General features: G+C 31.8%; 1 protein-coding gene across 11 annotated transcripts in view; it reads right to left on the reverse strand.

Moving 5' to 3' along the window:
- Window positions 1-3,409: 3,409 nt before the first annotated feature.
- The window catches only part of POSTN (periostin), a gene marked incomplete at both ends in the record, with an annotated part of 33,463 nt that continues 18,132 nt past the window's right edge, over window positions 3,410-18,740 (reverse strand). For 2 of the 11 annotated variants that reach the window (XM_080689969.1, XM_080689974.1), the window contains 10 exons: window positions 3,410-3,447; window positions 4,887-4,928; window positions 9,094-9,171; window positions 9,858-9,947; window positions 10,554-10,643; window positions 16,721-16,766; window positions 17,446-17,513; window positions 17,618-17,720; window positions 17,820-17,950; window positions 18,394-18,524. In XM_080689969.1, the coding sequence (XP_080546095.1) occupies window positions 3,410-3,447; window positions 4,887-4,928; window positions 9,094-9,171; window positions 9,858-9,947; window positions 10,554-10,643; window positions 16,721-16,766; window positions 17,446-17,513; window positions 17,618-17,720; window positions 17,820-17,950; window positions 18,394-18,524 (817 nt within the window). Of the gene's footprint in view, window positions 3,448-4,886; window positions 4,929-8,668; window positions 8,753-9,093; window positions 9,172-9,857; window positions 9,948-10,553; window positions 10,644-14,012; window positions 14,094-16,720; window positions 16,767-17,445; window positions 17,514-17,617; window positions 17,721-17,819; window positions 17,951-18,393; window positions 18,525-18,740 lie in introns of all 11 variants that reach the window. The other 9 variants (XM_080689968.1, XM_080689971.1, XM_080689973.1 and 6 more) reach the window with 9 other exon arrangements.

Genomic DNA, 18,740 nt, shown 5'->3' on the forward strand with positions numbered 1-18,740 from the left:
ATAATATCATAAACAATATTAACCATGTGGGAGAAAATCTGAAAAAGATATGCAATACCTGTGCAGTTAAAACTATGGAACATTGGGGAGGATATTAAGAAAGACTTACAAAAACTGATACATACTTTATATATGAGAAACACAATATTGTACAAATTTCAGTTATTTTCAGATTGATACATATATTCAACACAATCTCTATCATAAGCCCTGAGGTATTTTTATTTTTTGTAGAAATTCCCAAGCTGATTTAAAAATGTTTATTTCTCTCTGATTTCAACCTTTTTGGAAAGATAGCCAGTAGTGATATACCCAGATCATATGGTAAATCAGTCCCAGTTTTCTAAGGAATCTCCACATTGATCTCCATAGAGGCTGAACTAGTTTGCACTCCCACCATCTGTGTAAAAGAGTTCCTATTTCCCCATATCCTGAGCAACATTTGTTGTTTGACTTCTTTATGCTTGCCACTCTAATTGGGGTTAGATGGAATCTCAGTGTAGTTTTGATTTGCATCTCCCTGATGGCTAATGATGTTGAACATTTTTTCATGTATCTATTGGCAATTTGTATCTCTTTTTTGTGAAGTGTCTATTCAATTCAGTTGCTTTTAAACACCGCTAAGAGATTGAAAAGAGAGGTCACATGTCAGAAGAATATGTTTCACCTGTATGTCTGATAAAGGATTAGTATTCATAACATATAAAGAGCTCATTAATACTTAATTAAAAATAACTAAAAGTTGTCAAAAGATTTGGACATACACTTCAAAAGATATACAAAGGTCAGATAACATTTGAAAAGCACAAATTGGTGAAAGACAAATTAAAATGACAAGATAGAATCTTATTAGGATAGTGACTGACCATATTAAGTGTTGATAAGAGGAACTGAAATTCTTATGTAATTTTGGTGGAAATGAAAAATAGAACTACTCTGGAGTATGTTTGGGAGTGTTTTCTAAATGTCTTGATATATACCCTCTGTTTCTACCTGTAAAGTCACTTACCATGCTGCCTCCTCAGTTTCTAAAAGTGTATTAATATTAACCTTTTGTGTTTCAAAATTTTATTTCAGGGTTTTAGATTACCATTCTTTTTTACATTTTATTATTTGTATTATTATATTTGTTATTAATAATTTCTTTTAAAATTATACTTGTAAACGTGTCATTTGAAAGGTATCTTATACAATAAAAATAAGCTAGATTTATATATGCGTACTATTGAATGCTAATTTCTATTTTTCTTTTATGGCAGAAAAAGCAGAGGTTTTTAAGTCAGGATCTTTAAACAGACTTCAACATCCAGCTTCTTGTCCTGCATTACAATGTGTGAAGTCTTACTTTCCAACAACTGGCTCATAGCAAATAAAAATCCACAAGGGGGTCAAATGAACAAACGTTTCTGGTTCTCTGAAACTAACTGCTAATCTTCTAGAGCACTGTGAGCAAATACCACCTGTGTGGAGTAGCCTTTTGTATGGACAGTGCCTTAGTTTATTCCATTAGTACCACCAGATGTAACTACCTCTTCTGAGGCGTACTGGGGAGATTGCCACCACCACCCTCTGGCTGACATTCTCTGTATGGGCACTGAGTGGGAAGGATATTTTCCTTTCTGGAAGAAGTTCTAAATGGCAGACATAAATCTCATCACTATCTCAGACTAGGGAGAATTCTGGAAAGCCAAAGCTGTTGAGCAATAAGCAGCACTCTCAGGACTCTGATCACATTTCCTCATCACAGTCACACCTCAAACGAAGACGTTTTACCTACCAAGCTTTCTAGGTTTTTTAGTGGTATTGTAGTGCTAAGCTAGTTTTCTCTGATCAAAGCTGGGCATCTAGGATCAAGTCTGTGGTCTTTAGCCTTCCCTTCCTCAGTTTTACAATGTCCCAGTGACTGTTCTCCAAGGCAGGGCATAATTCTGTTATCCCATTACCACTCAGTTTATTATCAGTATGGATTTCATTCTTTGCATGCTTTTCTTTATTTCAATCAGTCCCAGCTAAGGATGGCACTCAATGAGAGTGAGTTAATAGATTCTGAATAGATCAAGCCAATTTCTTTATCATTTTCTGCACATGAAAATTCTCTTCCCTTCCTTTGCCATACATTGAACTGTAATGCTACTTTAAGTCTTTTTTTGTGGGAGGGTACTAGGAGTTAAACCCAACAGCATTGTACCTCTGAGCTATATCCTCAGCCCTTTTTACTTTTTGTTTTAAAAGAGGGTCTTGCTATGTTGTGGAGAGTCTTGCTACATTGCTGAGGCTGTCTTTGAAACTGTGAACCTCTAGTATCAGCTTTCCAAGTTCTGGGATTATAGTTGTGTGCCAACCCACCAGGCTACTTTAAGTCTTGTTTAAGCCCATCTCTTGATTCCTGCTATGCTTGGCTCAGGAATAATTAACTGATTCATTAAGGCTTCTGTAGTAAGGTTTTTTTGTCGGTTATAGCACATGATGCATTATGAATAATTGATTGTCTATTTACCTTTTGAGTGAAGTGATTGATTCATTTTTTAATCCAATGTAGCATAGTCCTAGGACTATATTGTGTTATACTGGTATTCAATGACCATTTCATTGTCTAAAGGTCCTTTATACACCATAAAATTCATGAAACATTTATTTGATTCAGTTTCCTTTATTGAGTAATTGTTAAAAATAAAAGAGGTATAAAGTCTTGTTCCCAAGTCCAAACTGATTTTTGACTTAAACCTTGAGTTTTCTGAATTACCACAATCAGAAGTAATTCTCTTTATACCCAAAAATGGTTTTATTGAAATGTTTGAGATAAAAATATGTACTGCAAAAAGCATATGACAAATGTTTCGAGAGTACAAAATTAATTGTAAAAATAGCATAATTTACCAGAAGACCTATATTGTATTAGAAATGTGTAAAGCCTTTGGAAGTAAAGGTATTTTTGTTTGTTTTTGTAATATACTCGGCACCCATTTTTATAAGGTAGCTTCTCATGGACAGGTAACTGTTTGCATGCTCTTAATTTATCCATTGTGTGCATTTAATGATTAATCTTCTCAAGGAGTTAACAGCTCATCACTCTCAGATTTGAATTATAATGAATGAGGATTTCTTTTGGTGTATTCCAAAGTTAGCCAGAACTTTTAGTAACAAGATAACAATGCCTCTAGGAACTATGCTTTCTTCAGTTCCTATTCCACAGCAGGCTAACCCCAACATTGCCCTCTTCTTTCTCATTACAAAAACAAACAAACAAACAAACAAACATAAACATTGAATGTGTGTTCCGAATTGTTTGATGATGTGTTTTTTTGTGCTGGTGCTTCAGTTCCTAAAGTCAACTTGGCTCCACAATTTTCTTTTAAGGTCAGATTGTTGACTCAGAGTTGTATAAGCCTCATCCTTTGGCTTTGGCTTTTTACTGAGAGCGGCCTTCCCTTGATCGTCTTCTAGATCCTAGTTAGGAGAAAGGGAGAACATATAGTTGTAAATATGATGAAACTTTACAGTATAAGAATATGATATTGTGTGCATAAGCTTATTTATCAAATCCCATTATTTTACTGTAATAAACTTATTAATGATAACCTCAGTTTAAGGTGATGAAATCAAGAAGATTTTTCTTTTTTTTACCAAAGGTGTATGAAAATAATAGTGTAAGCCGGGTGTGGTGGTACACAGTTGTAATCCCAGCATTCGGGAAGCTGAGACTAGAGGATTGTGTTTCGCAGACAACCTCAGCTGCTTAGTGAAGCCCTCTGCAACTCAGTGAGACCTTGTTTCAAAATAAAGAATAAAAAATAGGGCAGGGGGTGTAGCTCAGAGGTTGAATGCCCCTGGGTTCCATCCCCAGACTCACAAAAAAATTATAATAGTGTAAAATTTGTTATTTTAATTCTTCAGAAAATTTAGATGATTTTGGATATTTAGAAGTTCTCAATAAACTCTTCTTTAAAAAAAAGGATGCAACTAACCCTTTGGTTTCAAAGCTCTATATACTTGGCTTAAATTGGAATTTACATATAATACATTTATAAATATTGTGACTTTTTGACAATTAGTATGTAGTTATCTCAGGAATTTTAAACTTGTAATTCACTCATGTTCTACAAGAGACATATTTGCCTTGTAAATTGATTAGGATATAAGGTAACATAAAAGGAAGAATTTAAAAATATACATAAATGTAGCAGTGAAAAAATTATAGTGCACATGCATACAGGTATGTATATAATCTATGCATTTATATAAAACTTTTGTTGATAGCTATATTAACAGTTTTCTGTGTGCATACTTTTCCAAGTTTCTTATGACTCAAACTGTAGTCTTGTCTCACATACTATTTTTAAGGGTTTGGGTCTGTCTATGCTTGCTCTAGTATTCAAGCTTTTCTTTTTTACTTTAACTCTGAGTTTTCCTCAGTGGTTCAATATGTCTAATCATTTCTGTGGGTATAATTTCTTTCCTTTGATGCTTACTATATTTAGATTCTGCTACTAGTGAGGAATATGAGTCATTTATGTCCTGATTCATATTGTCCTAGCACTCTGCATAAAATTTTTCTTCTGAAAACAAAGTTAAATAAAGTACATAAAACATCTATTTTTTATTTTTATTTCATAGAAATATGATATAGCTCAGCATGGTGGCACAAGCTTGTAATCCCAGCATTTGGGAAGCTGAGACAGGAGGATCACGATTCACGGACAGCCTCAGCTATTATTTAGAGAGGACCCTTGCAACTCAGTGAAACCCTGTTTCAAAATCAAGAATAAAACATAGGGCTGGCAGTATAGTTCTGAGGTAAAATGCCCCTATGTTCCATACCCAGTGCTGCTGCTGCTGCAAAAAAAAAAAATTCCAGAAATACACATTACTATAGGAAGTATACTGACCTTGAACCCTTCGGTTGGCTTGTATTTTTCTCACAGGTGTGTCTAAGTTTAAAGATTGATAGTTAGAAATGCTTTGCAATTATGAGTAAAATCAGTCAGAAAACCATATGTAAGCTGTAAACTATAAAGTTTTAAATACCCATCACTTAAACATGTGTTTTTGGTAGTAGCAAATCTTATGATCCTCAGTTTTCACATTGACAATGAATGAACAGACAAACAAACATTAATTTCCCATATATTGTAAGGACTGTTCAAGAACTGTAAAACAAATTGTTTCATTATGGCTTTTCAAGTCCACATAATGTACCATTTTTGTATAGAGTAAGTGACTTACATAATAGTTTCAACCCTTCAGGAAAAAGCATTGCGTTATAATAAAAGGCACACACACTTTGGCACAAGCACCTTCCCAGAGATTGCCATCATTCTTTGCAGCGATCCCTGGGTATAATGCATGCCTCTGAAAAAAATCTCATTATTGATCAATTTGGATTATTTTATTATAAATGACAACAAAAGAAATGACCTAATGAATCTAGAAATGGAATAGTCAACAATTCAGAAAAAGTGTGCCAGCCTCTCTCACTCACCAATTCAGTGTCAATCCACAGAATTGTAAGTATATAGCCATAGAGATTTAAAAAAAATTTAACTAGTTAAAAATGATAAAAGCTTTCATGTTTAAGAACTGCAAGTATTTCATAACTATACAGTTTTGTATATTCCTAAATTTCACTTTTGTTCTTTAACTCATTGACAAGACTAGTTGCTAGGTTTAAAATCATATGTACAATGAAATATATATACATATATATGTACACATATATGTATATTATCTTACATATATACATTTATATATGTGCATATATTTATATATATATATATATATATATATATATATATAAAACATTTGGAATGAATGAGTAAATGTGTTTCCTAGACTGAATTTGTTTTTATTCTAACATGTATTTTTCTCTAAATTTTGACTTTTATATATCATCTATACTCAGCAAAGAAGTCAAATTTTAAATTGTATTTCTTTTTCAATTTCCTGAAACTCCATAAAAAAGTAAAAAATGAAATGATCACTAAGAGTAATTTTGGCTATAAGACACCAAGCAAATAAAGTAAATTTTATTCCTATTTAACTTAGCATATTTATATAACTTCAGGATATAAAATATATAAGCTTTTGCCACATTATATTAATACTATAACAAAATGCAGACATAAAAACCTTACTAGATTGGATAATAGAGAAAGTCTGTATGAGACACGTAAGTCTGAATTCATTTTTCAGATAAAGAAAACAAGGCAGAAAAACATCAATTAACTTAGATTTGAATTGCAGCTCAGTGTGAAATCAAATCTATTCCCTGATCTATATTCTCAACCTAGGTCATAAATCTTTCATGTTATAGTCAGACTTGACAAAACCTTCCAAAATAACTTTTATTGGTCTCTTTCTTCATAACCTTGTATTCTCCTTTAACTGCTGGAGTAGTTTCAATATACATAGTTCTATTTAAGATCAGTATGAACAAATCCTATGCCTTTTGCGAGAATTCTTTTCAGTGCAGGGCTCTGAAGTATATGTAAGTAGCAGAAGGATCACTTAGCAATGTAAACATCTATGACTTAACTGATTAGGGATTATATTCAATTCATCAAAATATACTCTATACTACAGTGCTCACATTATAAACATGTCAGACAGGAGACTCCTGGTTTTAGAATGAAGACCATGGTTGGGATATGGAACAATTGGCTAAATCCTGAAGGGAAAAGCCAGTCTTGTGCACACCAACATTTTGCCAATCGGTACCTCACTGTGACTCACTAATAGCCTGATGGATTTAGATGAATAGAAAAGAAAACTATGACATAAAATTAATATCCAGATACTAGTAACTGTACTACATGAGAAAACAGCATTAAAATATTTTGATAAAACTTTTGATGTAGCATTGTAAAGACTAATGAATTATAAATATGTAGAGGGTTCGTATGTCAAGAACTAAAAGATCCAACCTCTGGGGTGAGCAGAAATGAGATCAAGAAGACACCCATTAACTAAAAATAGAATATCTTTTCATTGATCTGTAGCAGATATTATCTTCTTCTGGCTGGATCAATTTTTTGGTGCTTAATTACTTTGTTTATAATGGATTTATTAACAGAGCCTTGTTAAGAGGGGAGGAAACATACTTACCAGCAGTTTAAACCTAAATAAATGAAAGCAATATAAACAGGAGAAGCTACTAATTAGTTTATTTTCTAAAAAGCACTGCCAGTTTACAAAGCTGCTTACTATGGCAAGGACTAAAAAGAAAAAAAAGAATTCAATTTAATCTTTATAATGCATTCATTGCTTTTTAAAAATATCTGTATGTTTTTGTAGTAGAGAGTTGAGCATTTGGGGATAAATGAGTGAATTCTAGATCTTACAGGAATCTTTGGTTTTATTATTACAGTTTAGGAAATGCCAGACACTTCCTGTATTCTGAATGTAAATGTATTTTTAAACATATGTATTTGTATTTAGGGGAAATTCAATTATTATTTGAGTATATTTTTACTATAATGAGTCTAAAAATGACAAAAATGTATATTAAAATAAAGAATATAGAAACGATAATTGCCAACATACACAGAATCAGAAGGGGAATATATCTTCTTGGCCATAGTGACAGCATTTATAAAATTTATAAACAAAAAGCCATCCAGATATATGTTGGATAAAATCGAACTTCAGTTGTACTTCTCAATTTATAGAATATTGCAAAAAGCATATTTGTTTTTCCAAAATAATTTAAATATTTAGGAAAACTATTTCTCTTGTAATTCCAGTGGTTGGGAGGCTGAGACAGGAGGATTGTGGCCAGCCTCAGCTACTTATTGAGGTCCTATCTCAAAATAAAGACTAAAAAAATAAGGCTGGAGTGAAGCTTAGAGTTTGAATGCCCCTGGGTTAAATCCCCAGTACCACAAAAATAATAAATAAATAAATAAATAAATAAATAAATAAATAAATAAATATTCCTCTAAAATAAGTTTTAGTCTGTTTTGATGTTAGAACTAAAAATTCATTTATTTAAATGCCAATGGTCCAAATTATATTTTATTAACATTACTGCCTGTGACTAACAAAGCTTTGTAATATCTTGAATTCTTTTTTTTTTCACTTGGCTTTTGAGAGTAGATTCATTTAATGCCATGTGGAGAAAATTCCATAGTTTAAGGAGTAACTTTATATGCAAAATAATTTACATTTTCAGTTATAGATTATCACTTAAATGGTTAGAAGAAACAGATACTCATTCACAAGAATGTAGTTTTGGAAAAGGAAGTTTCTAAATGCACTCTTTTTTGCTCTATCTATGCACTTACTAAAAAACATGCCTTTCATTGTTTTTGTGAGAGCAGTGAATATATTTTTTGGAAATGTAAAAAGTTACATCAAATTTGAGCTTGTTTTGAGAGCTAGCAGTTTAAAATTTATTTTCCTTTCATGGAGTCAAAATATGCTCACAATTATCTGTATTAAAGCAAAAAATATTCATTGCTCCCCAAGTTTTATACCACAGAACTTTTTAAAGACTGCATAAACTCATAATCATTTCTTCATTACTTAAATCACTGTATTTGTTACAACAATGGCTGATATCCTCTTTTTAGTTTAACCTAATCAAAGGAAAAATCTATTGTTTTCAGTCTTTAAAAAGCTGCAGAACTCAACCAGAATCTGTTAAAGAGTTAGTTGTTTCCTGTTTACTAACCTCCCTGAAGCAGCCTTTTTATCTCTTCATCTTCAAATAAATGACCATCACCACCTTCAATGAATTTGGTGATCTTGGTGGCCTCTGAGAGGATTCATAGCAGAAATTGGTTTATATGATAAATGGATAGGAGGTTTGATTTAATAAATAATGGCATCTTCCCAGTAAGGAATTCCAGAACAATACTTGTTTCTTCCCAGTTTTCAGTGCTGATTTTGATATATAATTTTTAGGAAGCTATTAAACAATATGTAATAATAATCAATATGACAGCTATTTATACTTCCTTCTATAGTTTGGATTTTTTTCTTATGTTGGTGTGGAACTTGAACAAATAAGTAAAATAGAGGAGAAAACAGGCACAGGGCCTTAAAGATTACTCTAGATGTGGGTGTGCACAGCTTATTTTTCTAGATATAACTGACCTTTTTGCAACAGTGTTTTTAGAGTTTCTTCTGTTTCTCCACCTCCAGTAGAAATTCTAGTGTATTTTATTTCAGGACCTAAAAGAGAGACAAAAAAAAGAAAAACAGTTTAAAACAGGAATAGGGAAACTTGTGAAAGGGCTAGAGTATTTTAGACTTGTGAGGCCATGTGATCTGTGTTTATTTATATAAACATTATATAAATAAATGGACTTGGCTGTGTTCCAATAAAACTTTATTTACAGAAATAAAGCACAAGCTATAATTTCTGATTACTTATTGAAATAGATGCTTACAGAATATCTAAATCTAGAAGTTTAAGTTAATTATTAGGTAAGAGATGAAGATTTACTAAAATCATTGATTATTTTATACAAACATGGATACATTCTGGTATTAGATGTATAGACCTTAAGATTAATAGAAACTCAAAGCAAGAAATGCCTTTCCTTATAGCATTCAATAATTAATTAACAAACAGTAAAATAGAGATGGCATGTTATATAATATGTATGTAAAACACATAGTAAACACATTTATTCACTTGTCTACAAACTTTCAACTCAGAGTAAAACACAGATTACATAATAAGAATAATATCATTTTCACCACAAAAGAAAATGCTTATTATTTCTTTCTCAGTTATTTTACATAAAAATAACTGAGTCACTTTCTCTAGTTATCCTTATAGGGCTATTTTTAGGTTTAACATTCATTTTGTCTTTACAACTGGGCATAGATCTACATATGGAATTTTAAAGTACCTGTAATAATTCGTTCTTCCCGTGTTTGTTTTTCAGTTATTTCCACAGGGACTCCATCAATTATTTTGGTGTACTTTTTAATAATTGGCTCTGAACAAAGGGAAAGAAAAATGCATTTTATTTAAGTCCATATGATGCCCATGCTTCTATAATGATGGGAGGTATTTCTCAAAACATAACCATTGGAGATTTCATCATAATCATTGTTAGAGTGAATCTCAAATTCAGATCAATGGCAGTCAAAAAGGTTACAGTTATGTCCTGAGTACTGGGTGAGGGATAGGACCAGTTAACAAGCTGATTCTCCTTCACTGGAATGATGACCCAATAAAAATTCTAGGCTAATAACTAGGCTTATTAGCAGTCTTACATACTGGCCATTTTTCCTTCTGAGTCCAATATGTTTCTTTGTATTGTTATTATTACCACTATATTTCATAGTCATCACTTATATATGCAAAAACTGTGACAATTTCATTAGGTTTGGTGACTTAATGGTAACTGCAACTGGATTCACTTAAAGATGAACTATTATTTCAAAAGGTTAATAAGAACCTGTAGCTTTGAAAATGATCCCCCCACATATATAAGAATTAAACAAAAGAAAACATTAGATACTAAAAATTCCTAAAGCAATATTATTTCAAAATAATTATAGTGATGCTGGCCTTGTACCAGGAAAAACACCCAACACACCTCCATGGATGACTTCTGTCACAGTTTCACCTTCTTGAATCAGTTTGAATTCAGGTTCACCTTCAATTTGGATCTTTGTCATCGCAGGTCCTGAGACATTGTTTTAGGAGGCAAATTATTGTGTTAAAGCAGTCCTTTAAGTTTACTAAAACAGGAAATTGTATTTCAACATGTGGTGTTAATCAGGCCTCTAATGATTTCAGGCTTTGTGAAATCAGTCTTCAAGATTTCCCATTGTCTTCAACGTAAAAAATATTTATGAAGACAAATGACAAAATATGTTGGCTTTTACTTTAATTACTTTCAACTGCGTTAGCTTTTATAAATCCATCCACTCATTAATAGTTGTGAAATATGATCACACAAAGCCTTATCTGTGGCTATGCTTTGTAACTCATGCAGTATGAACAAATTTGAATTGCTCCAATGATAACTAGTTCAGATCTTGCTTTACCATAATGATATCATCTATTACTCTTTTCTTATTAAAGTATTTCATTCAACTTTTTAATCATTCAGAACTATACATTTTTTTCTAATGAGCATAGGAAGGAATATAAGAAAATCCTATATACTTACCTTTAAGATGCCAAGTTTCAGATTTTATAGGAAAATGGACTTGAGTACTTACCTTGTATATAGGAATATTAAAAATTAACTAGTCAATAGTTAAACCATCCTTCAAATGCAAAAGTTAAACAAGTGTTGCATTTGCCTTGCAAAATGATTTTTCTCTCAGAGAAAATCATTTTGAATGTTAGAAAGCTTATTACTACATTAGTTAAGATTATTTAATAGAGGCATAAGTCAAGTTCAGTACATTTAACTCATACTGTAACACCCTTCAATAGTTGAATGTAGCTGTATTTTCATATCTTTGAGGAAGTTTTATTTGCTTGTCCAGAAATGTCAATGTATACCATTACCCAGAATTAAATAAAATAATGTAAAATAATAAAAAACAAATATACAGTTTTTCAAATCATAAATATTTCAGGCTATAATATTTTCTATAAGGCAAAGGTATATTGATATAACAAATAAAGTCAGATTTTTAAGATATGGGAACTTTAAAAGTATACAAATAGCATTGTGACCCACACCTATAATTTCAGTACCTTAGAAGGCTGAGCCAGGAGGATTACCACTTCAAGGACAGCCCTCAGCAAGTGAGACCCTTTCTCAACATATTTTTTTTTAAGTTTTAGCATGTAGCTTAGTGGTGGAGAACCTCTGAAGTCAATTTCTAATAACACACACACACACACACACACACACACACACACACACTGACACACACACCACTATAAGACTTAAGAAAAAGAAAGTCAACTGAAATTTTAGAAACATTCTCTGTGGTTAAATTCTATGAAGGCAGAAATGTTGCCAAACATTTTTTTAAATTTATCCATTGCATATAGAAGAATACTTAACACAATAGATGTTTAATAGCTGCTTATTGGATTAAAATTTTGGTTGACTTATTCTTAATTTTTAAATATGGTTAGACACCTTTAAAAACCATAAAATTATGTGTTGGGATCTACTGTATTTAGCAATAAATCAGAGATAATCTGTGAATTCAGAAGAGTTCAAACAGTAGAAGGACATGCCAGTAGCACTGTTAGAAGAGAGGTAATAATAGCCAGGCGTGGTGGCACACGCTTGTAATCCCAGCATTCGGGAGGCTGAGACTGGAGGATTGCTGTTCACAGCCAGCCTCAGCTACTTATTGAGGCCCTCTGCAACTCAGGAGACCCTTTTTCAAAATAAAGAATAAAAAATTGGGGAGGGGGTGTAGCTCGGAGGTCAAATGCCTCTGGGTTCCATCCCCAGACCCTGCAACAACACACACACACACACACACACACACACACACACACACACACACACACACACACAAGAAGCTAGGCAATAATAAATGGTTGCCGAGATGAACATTCATTTCCTTTGCTACATTACATAAAAGAAAGACTTACAAAAATTCAAACTGAAGAGCCATTAATGAACAGGTCACATAACCCCAGTTTTATCTATAGGAAGAGTCTGGGTAGCACTGATGCCCCATAGGGATTCTATCAAAAAAAGGAACATGGACAGGATCCCAACTGACAGAGACCAGGAAGATAAACGGATTGAATCAAGAAGTTTGTAAGGCGAGAAAAGAATCTTTGAAAATGAGAACAATGGAACACATGAATAATTTCAGTTGTGGAAGCTGTGTCTATATCATTACAAAATTTTAGAGAGGCCAATATAAAAAGAAACAATGATATTATCAAAATCATTTGGTAAGTTTTCATTAAGATGATTGAGAATTTTTTCCCACAAAATTCCTGTGATTTATTTTTTCTTAAAACTCCAATTACTTTAGCAACATTTAAAAACAATAAGAGGGTCATTAGTATAATATTAAAAACAAACCCAGGTGTTAAAGAATAATTTCAAAAATGAATAATCATATGAATAGATAATCAGCTAGGAAAACAATCTTATGTTTTCAATGACTAACCTTGAAGTCATAACTCACTTTTAAAAATGTAGACAAATGTATTTAAAGAGTTTCATTTCAATCCACAGAAAAAAATACCAAAGTCAAAGGAAATTAAAATAATTCAGTTGAAGATTAGAGATTCAATTAAACACATGATCTGTTTTTGTTTTGAAGACTATCTTTCTTATAGAATAAAGAAGATAAGGTTGTCTCCTGTGGCAAGTTACCATGCTAAAACTTAAAAATGAAAATAAGAAATTCTCAAAGTTGGATCTTTGGAGATAATTAAAATATATGAGAAAAAGATAATTCACAGATGCTAACGTTTCCTAACATAGACAGCAAGGATAGAAAGGAAGGAGACTATTTTCCTAGTCTGAAATATCAGGGGAGAATTATATATTTCATACATCCATGTATGTCTTAAAGGCTGGAATTTAGGATTCTAAAGCTTGACTCACCAAATATTCTACTCATATGTTTTTGTTGATCTAATTTGAAAATGCATGACTGGTTGTAATTTTAAAAGCTTTTATTTATGTACACCTTCTATACTCTTTTAGGTTGCTGAATGAAAAATATGTGTATATTTTTGGACAAGCTTTTTACACTGGGATGAGAGATCATGTGGGAGATTGGAAACAAAGTCACAAAAAGAGTGTACTCTCTGAAGGAGTCTAACTACAGTAAAAACATTCAGGACTTGTTTAATAGGTATCTGGTTACTAATTGTTAATGCAACATCAATTAAAATATATAAAATACAAGTAAATGTACTGAAGGTATTAGGAATGCACTGTCTACTTTGCTAAATAGTTTGCACCCCATGTTCCATAAGCATGCCATTGGTATAGAAATATTTAGCATGTTAGTTTCAAACAGAATGTAGGTACATTCATAGAAATCAGTATATTATATACTTTTTTCAAAATAAAAGGAACCATGTATAGCATTGATTCTTTTACCTTCAGTTTTGATAATAGGCTGAAGACTGCCTTGAATCACTTTAATTTTTGGTTCCACAACTTTGGTTATAATTTTAGTTGCTGAAAGCATAGAAAGCGGAATATGAATGATGTTTACATAAAAGCAACCTAAATGAAGTTGTCCTTTGTAGGGTAATAATTTGTCTGATAAGTTCAGGCAGTCAGATACAGGGAATTTTCATGGAATATAATCAATATCTTCTCATTTCCAGATGTTGAAATCTGTAGTCCATTGACTTGGATTTGTTCCAAAAAATAAATATCCACTAAAGAAGGAATTATGTCTAGAAATCTAGAACTTTAAACTGCACCTCTACAGCTCTTTACCTTCTTTTTAACTTCTTGAAAATGTTGGCTGCATTGCAACAGAAGACAAACATGATTAATGTCATGCAAATCATAATCACTTAAATTGTATTGTTGGATTCTCTCTCAGTTGACAGAAGAAAGTTGAGAAGAAAAGACTCTGAAAAGGTTTTCATGCATTTGATAACAGTGATATAGAAAGAAAAGAATGAAAAATATTCAGAACACTTAAAGGTTAGAACAAATTTCAACCAGCCAGACATGACCTCTATGCAACAACTATGATATGGTCCACATTTAGGTCAGAAGCTAAGATGTTTTAAATTTTTACCTAATTTATCTAATTTATGTTTAATTAATTGAATTCATCTTTATAATTTTTAAGTCTTTTATTGACTTTGGTTATATAGGTTATTTGGAAATGTGCCTCTCAAGCCATGCAACAAGAGGCTTTTTGCATTTCTACTTGGAAATATTCTAAGGTAGTTTCATTAGATGATGGTTGGACTAAAGCTAACTGCAGTCCTTATGTAGTGATGACACATTAGAATTGTGATGTTCACACAATTTGAATTTCTGTCACATTCTCATATCCTGCTTCTCAGATACTTAGCTATATCAACGATTTGAATAAATGTAAGCTCAAGGCCTTGAAAGGGCTATATTTCAATTATATTAGATATTATATCTTGAGACACAAATTGTGAAGCTCTAAAATAAATCAAATCAATGTGTTTAATGATTGATTCTTTAAATGGTCCTACAACAGAGGAACTTTCCCAGGAAGGTCAAATGAACAGAGATTTCTGTTGCTACTATCAAAGTATATTGATTACTTTTATCTTATATACTTTAAATCATGTTAAAGATTCTGAAGTTTAGCATATCTAACTGGTTGATAGTCTTGTTTCAATATTGATTTTCTGAAGGCTTAAATAAACTGGTGATTAAATCAATCAAAAGTTGATTATCTTTTTATTGGTTCAATCACTACTTCATTTGAATAAATATTTGATAAATCCTATAAAGTAGTTTTGATATGATAGGTTAAGAATTTATTGACTTTTGTCCTCTTCATTTCAAATGTTTTATATTTGACAACTAATAACAAAGAGCATTTCCCCCATATAATTTAAGATATATAGTATCTTAAATAGGAAGTAGTAAAAGAAAACTCCAAAACTGGAATGATCTCAGAGCATTTTTTAAGGCTTTTAAGTAGTTTGGCAAGAGTAATTGGATTTATTTAATTGTATGAAATGTGGCCTCTGCTCTATGACTGAGAATACAATTTAGTAAGAGGAAATAAAGGAACCATAGTATTATTTTGATTCATCGTAAGTGAAAATTTTGCACTGACACATGGAATAAAGAATCATCATATTCAAATTAAATCCTTAAGACAGTGCTGAGCTGGTCTGGCGCTGGAATTACACATTGTCATCACAGAATTTAAGTCAAGAAGAGCAGCAGACATTTTGTTTTGCTCCTTACATTGGCTCTGCTCCTTTTCCACAACTAGGGTGAATCTTTAGGAAAATGTTCTTAATTAAGTAACTGAATATTCATCATATGAAATATAATAATTTTCTAGCCAGAATAAATGTGGGGATTAAGATAATATTTTCGTCACTGATATATTTGGAGTGTTGAGTTCTAGAGCCAAAACAAAATGAAAAGAGCTTCTGCTTTGAAAGCTATAATGAAAGGAAGAAAAAAGACAAAGGGAGGAAAACCACTTAAGGTAGATATTCTATCAGTGTCACTCATGAGAACAAGGACCATTTACTATTGTTAAGGAGTTGAGGTTTAATTTTGATAATCTGGTAGTTTCAGAGATAAATGAACCTAAAATCAAGAAACATTCCGATTTTCACATAAAAGATTTTGTGTTCCTTTCTCCAAATTTGGATGGGGAGAAATTTTGAAGCTCTATCTCATAAATATTGGGATTCTTTGGCATGTGCTTCTAATTCTGCCTGAAAGTAGCTCAGGGTTGGAGGGTAGAATGGATAATGACTCATTTAGCTATGGTATTTCTGTGTCCACACGGTTTGAATTTTCAGGAGCTCTGGAGCACCTCTTAGCCATCTCCTCTCTCTTTGCATCCTTTCTTTAAAAATAAAATGTTTCCTTGTCATGTTAATACTTTATTTCAACATATTTTTCATATCACTCCTGTTTTTTTAATGAATGGGGAAGTACTTTCATGGAATTGACAGATATGGCCAAGACTGAGAGTCCTCTCCAAGACCTCAAGCCCTGTTCCATGTAGAATGAAATTTGTTATTGTTTGAAACTCTAAATACCAGATTATCAACAATTTTTGTAAATACAAGGGAAAATGTTATTTTTGTGGCCAATACTCATCATATACTTACTATAGACAGTCATGGGGATTTCTTTGAAGGTGCTACCACGAACAAACTGAAAATAGATGTTTATATTTAGTAACATGAAATGTAGCAGATGCATATACAATGTCATGTCACCACATTAATTCTTATTAAATAAAAACAGGAAAGCTACCATCACACTTAATACTTAAAAGAAATGAAATTCTCATAGAAATCATGTCACTATTTCTTGCTATCAGGTTAGATGTCATAAAAATCCCTAAATTTGTTACTCAGAGTTTTGAAATTATAGAAAACAATCCAATGCTAAATATATTTATTAAATATTATTTTATATTTTTCTAATTTAATTCTATAAAGTTGAAGGAGCAAAATATTATTTTTCCATTAACGCAATGTAACAATTTTTATAAAAATTTAATCTTCCCATTATATTTAGTAGCAAGAACATTTAATAGTATGTAGATTTGCATATATACATTTTTTCTTATGAATTAGACTAAATTTTTTGAATAATGACCATCTTTGGTTAACCATAACATTTTCCATAAAACAGTATATGACTTGGTCCCAAATAGTTTGGAATATATATTTGTTGGTCAAAACTAACAAATATATTTTACAGGAGGGCCAATCATGCCTAAGCAAATCCCAGTGTATACTTTTTATTGCACATATTCATGGTCTCTTATATTACAATGAAAATATCTGTTAAACATATTATCAACAAATGCAAGGGCATTCTGTACCTTAATTTGGATGTATTTAATCAATTTATTAAGTATTTCCAGCAGCCGATCACTTCCAACAGGTAGGTCTGTAAAAAGGAATATTCAATAAATATTGGTTAAAAAGGGTGAGATAAAAATTTAGGTCCATATTGAAAAAGACAGTCTATTGGTGAGTTTAATAATGACCAACCTGCTGGATAGAGTAGTTTATCTACAACATGAATCACACCATTTGTTGTCATGATGTCAGATTCTTTGGATTTCAATTCATTCACCAGAAGTGTTTCATTTCCCTATCAAAGAAGGAGTAATATTAATGAGAAACTTAGGAAATAATTAAAATTAAGATAAATCAGTGACAGATGAGCATAAATTCATCCTGAACAACTTACCCCTTTCAGGTAGACTTTGCTTCCTTGGGTGGTCTTTAGAATGTTAGTAACACCGGGTTCAAATCCCTTTCCAATGAAGACTCCTGGGGTCAGGTGATAAAGGATGATGTTTTGAAGTGCATTTTTGTCCCCTAGGGAAAAGATACATGTTTCTTTAATAACAAGTCATATTTTCTGACATTTTGGCACAGCAAGGAGTGAGAAATCAAACATTTATTTGTCATTATTTTCCATATTGTATTTTCTCATCATATTGTTCCTTCAACGCTATGTCAAAGTAGTCATTTTGATCAAATCAACCAAAATATTACCTGATACTGGAAGGAAAAATATCAAATTGGTTTTGAAATTATGACCATTTCCTTCTCTGCCACACAATCACTTCTTTTTAATAGAAAATAATGTAGTGTAAGCAGTTTAAAAATATTAATAGTAACCCTCCATACATCCCAAGTAGATTAAAAGAAACTAGAGTTTTTCATAAATCTGAACGAAGACATCTGGCCAGGAAAGCTCAAGATAAAACTGAGATATTGAAATCAAAGGAAAATATCTGGCATTCACTTCTACTTACTAATCAGAATTTCTTTTTCTTCATTAGTCATTCCCTTGAAAGCATCATTGGTTGGAGCAAATAAGGTCCAGTCTCCAGGCTGGGTCAGGAGATCTTTCAAGTCTGCAGCTTCAAGCAGGCTGAGGAAGATGCTAAGAAAGAGGACGCATGTTTATTTTGTTAGAGTTAAATTAAGCTATGCTGACCCACAATGCTTAGAGAATATACTATGGAAAGAGTGAGAACCCTCATCATATATTTTCATATTTCAAAAGTAATTTACCTGTTAAGAAAATTTCTTATCATGGGTAAATGATTTAAATATACAACATAACTTTAACATTTCTTCCTCTCTATTTTTCTTTTAT

Source organism: Muscardinus avellanarius, assembly GCF_963383645.1.
Source record: "Muscardinus avellanarius genome assembly, chromosome: 2".
Taxonomy (NCBI): domain Eukaryota; kingdom Metazoa; phylum Chordata; class Mammalia; order Rodentia; family Gliridae; genus Muscardinus; species Muscardinus avellanarius.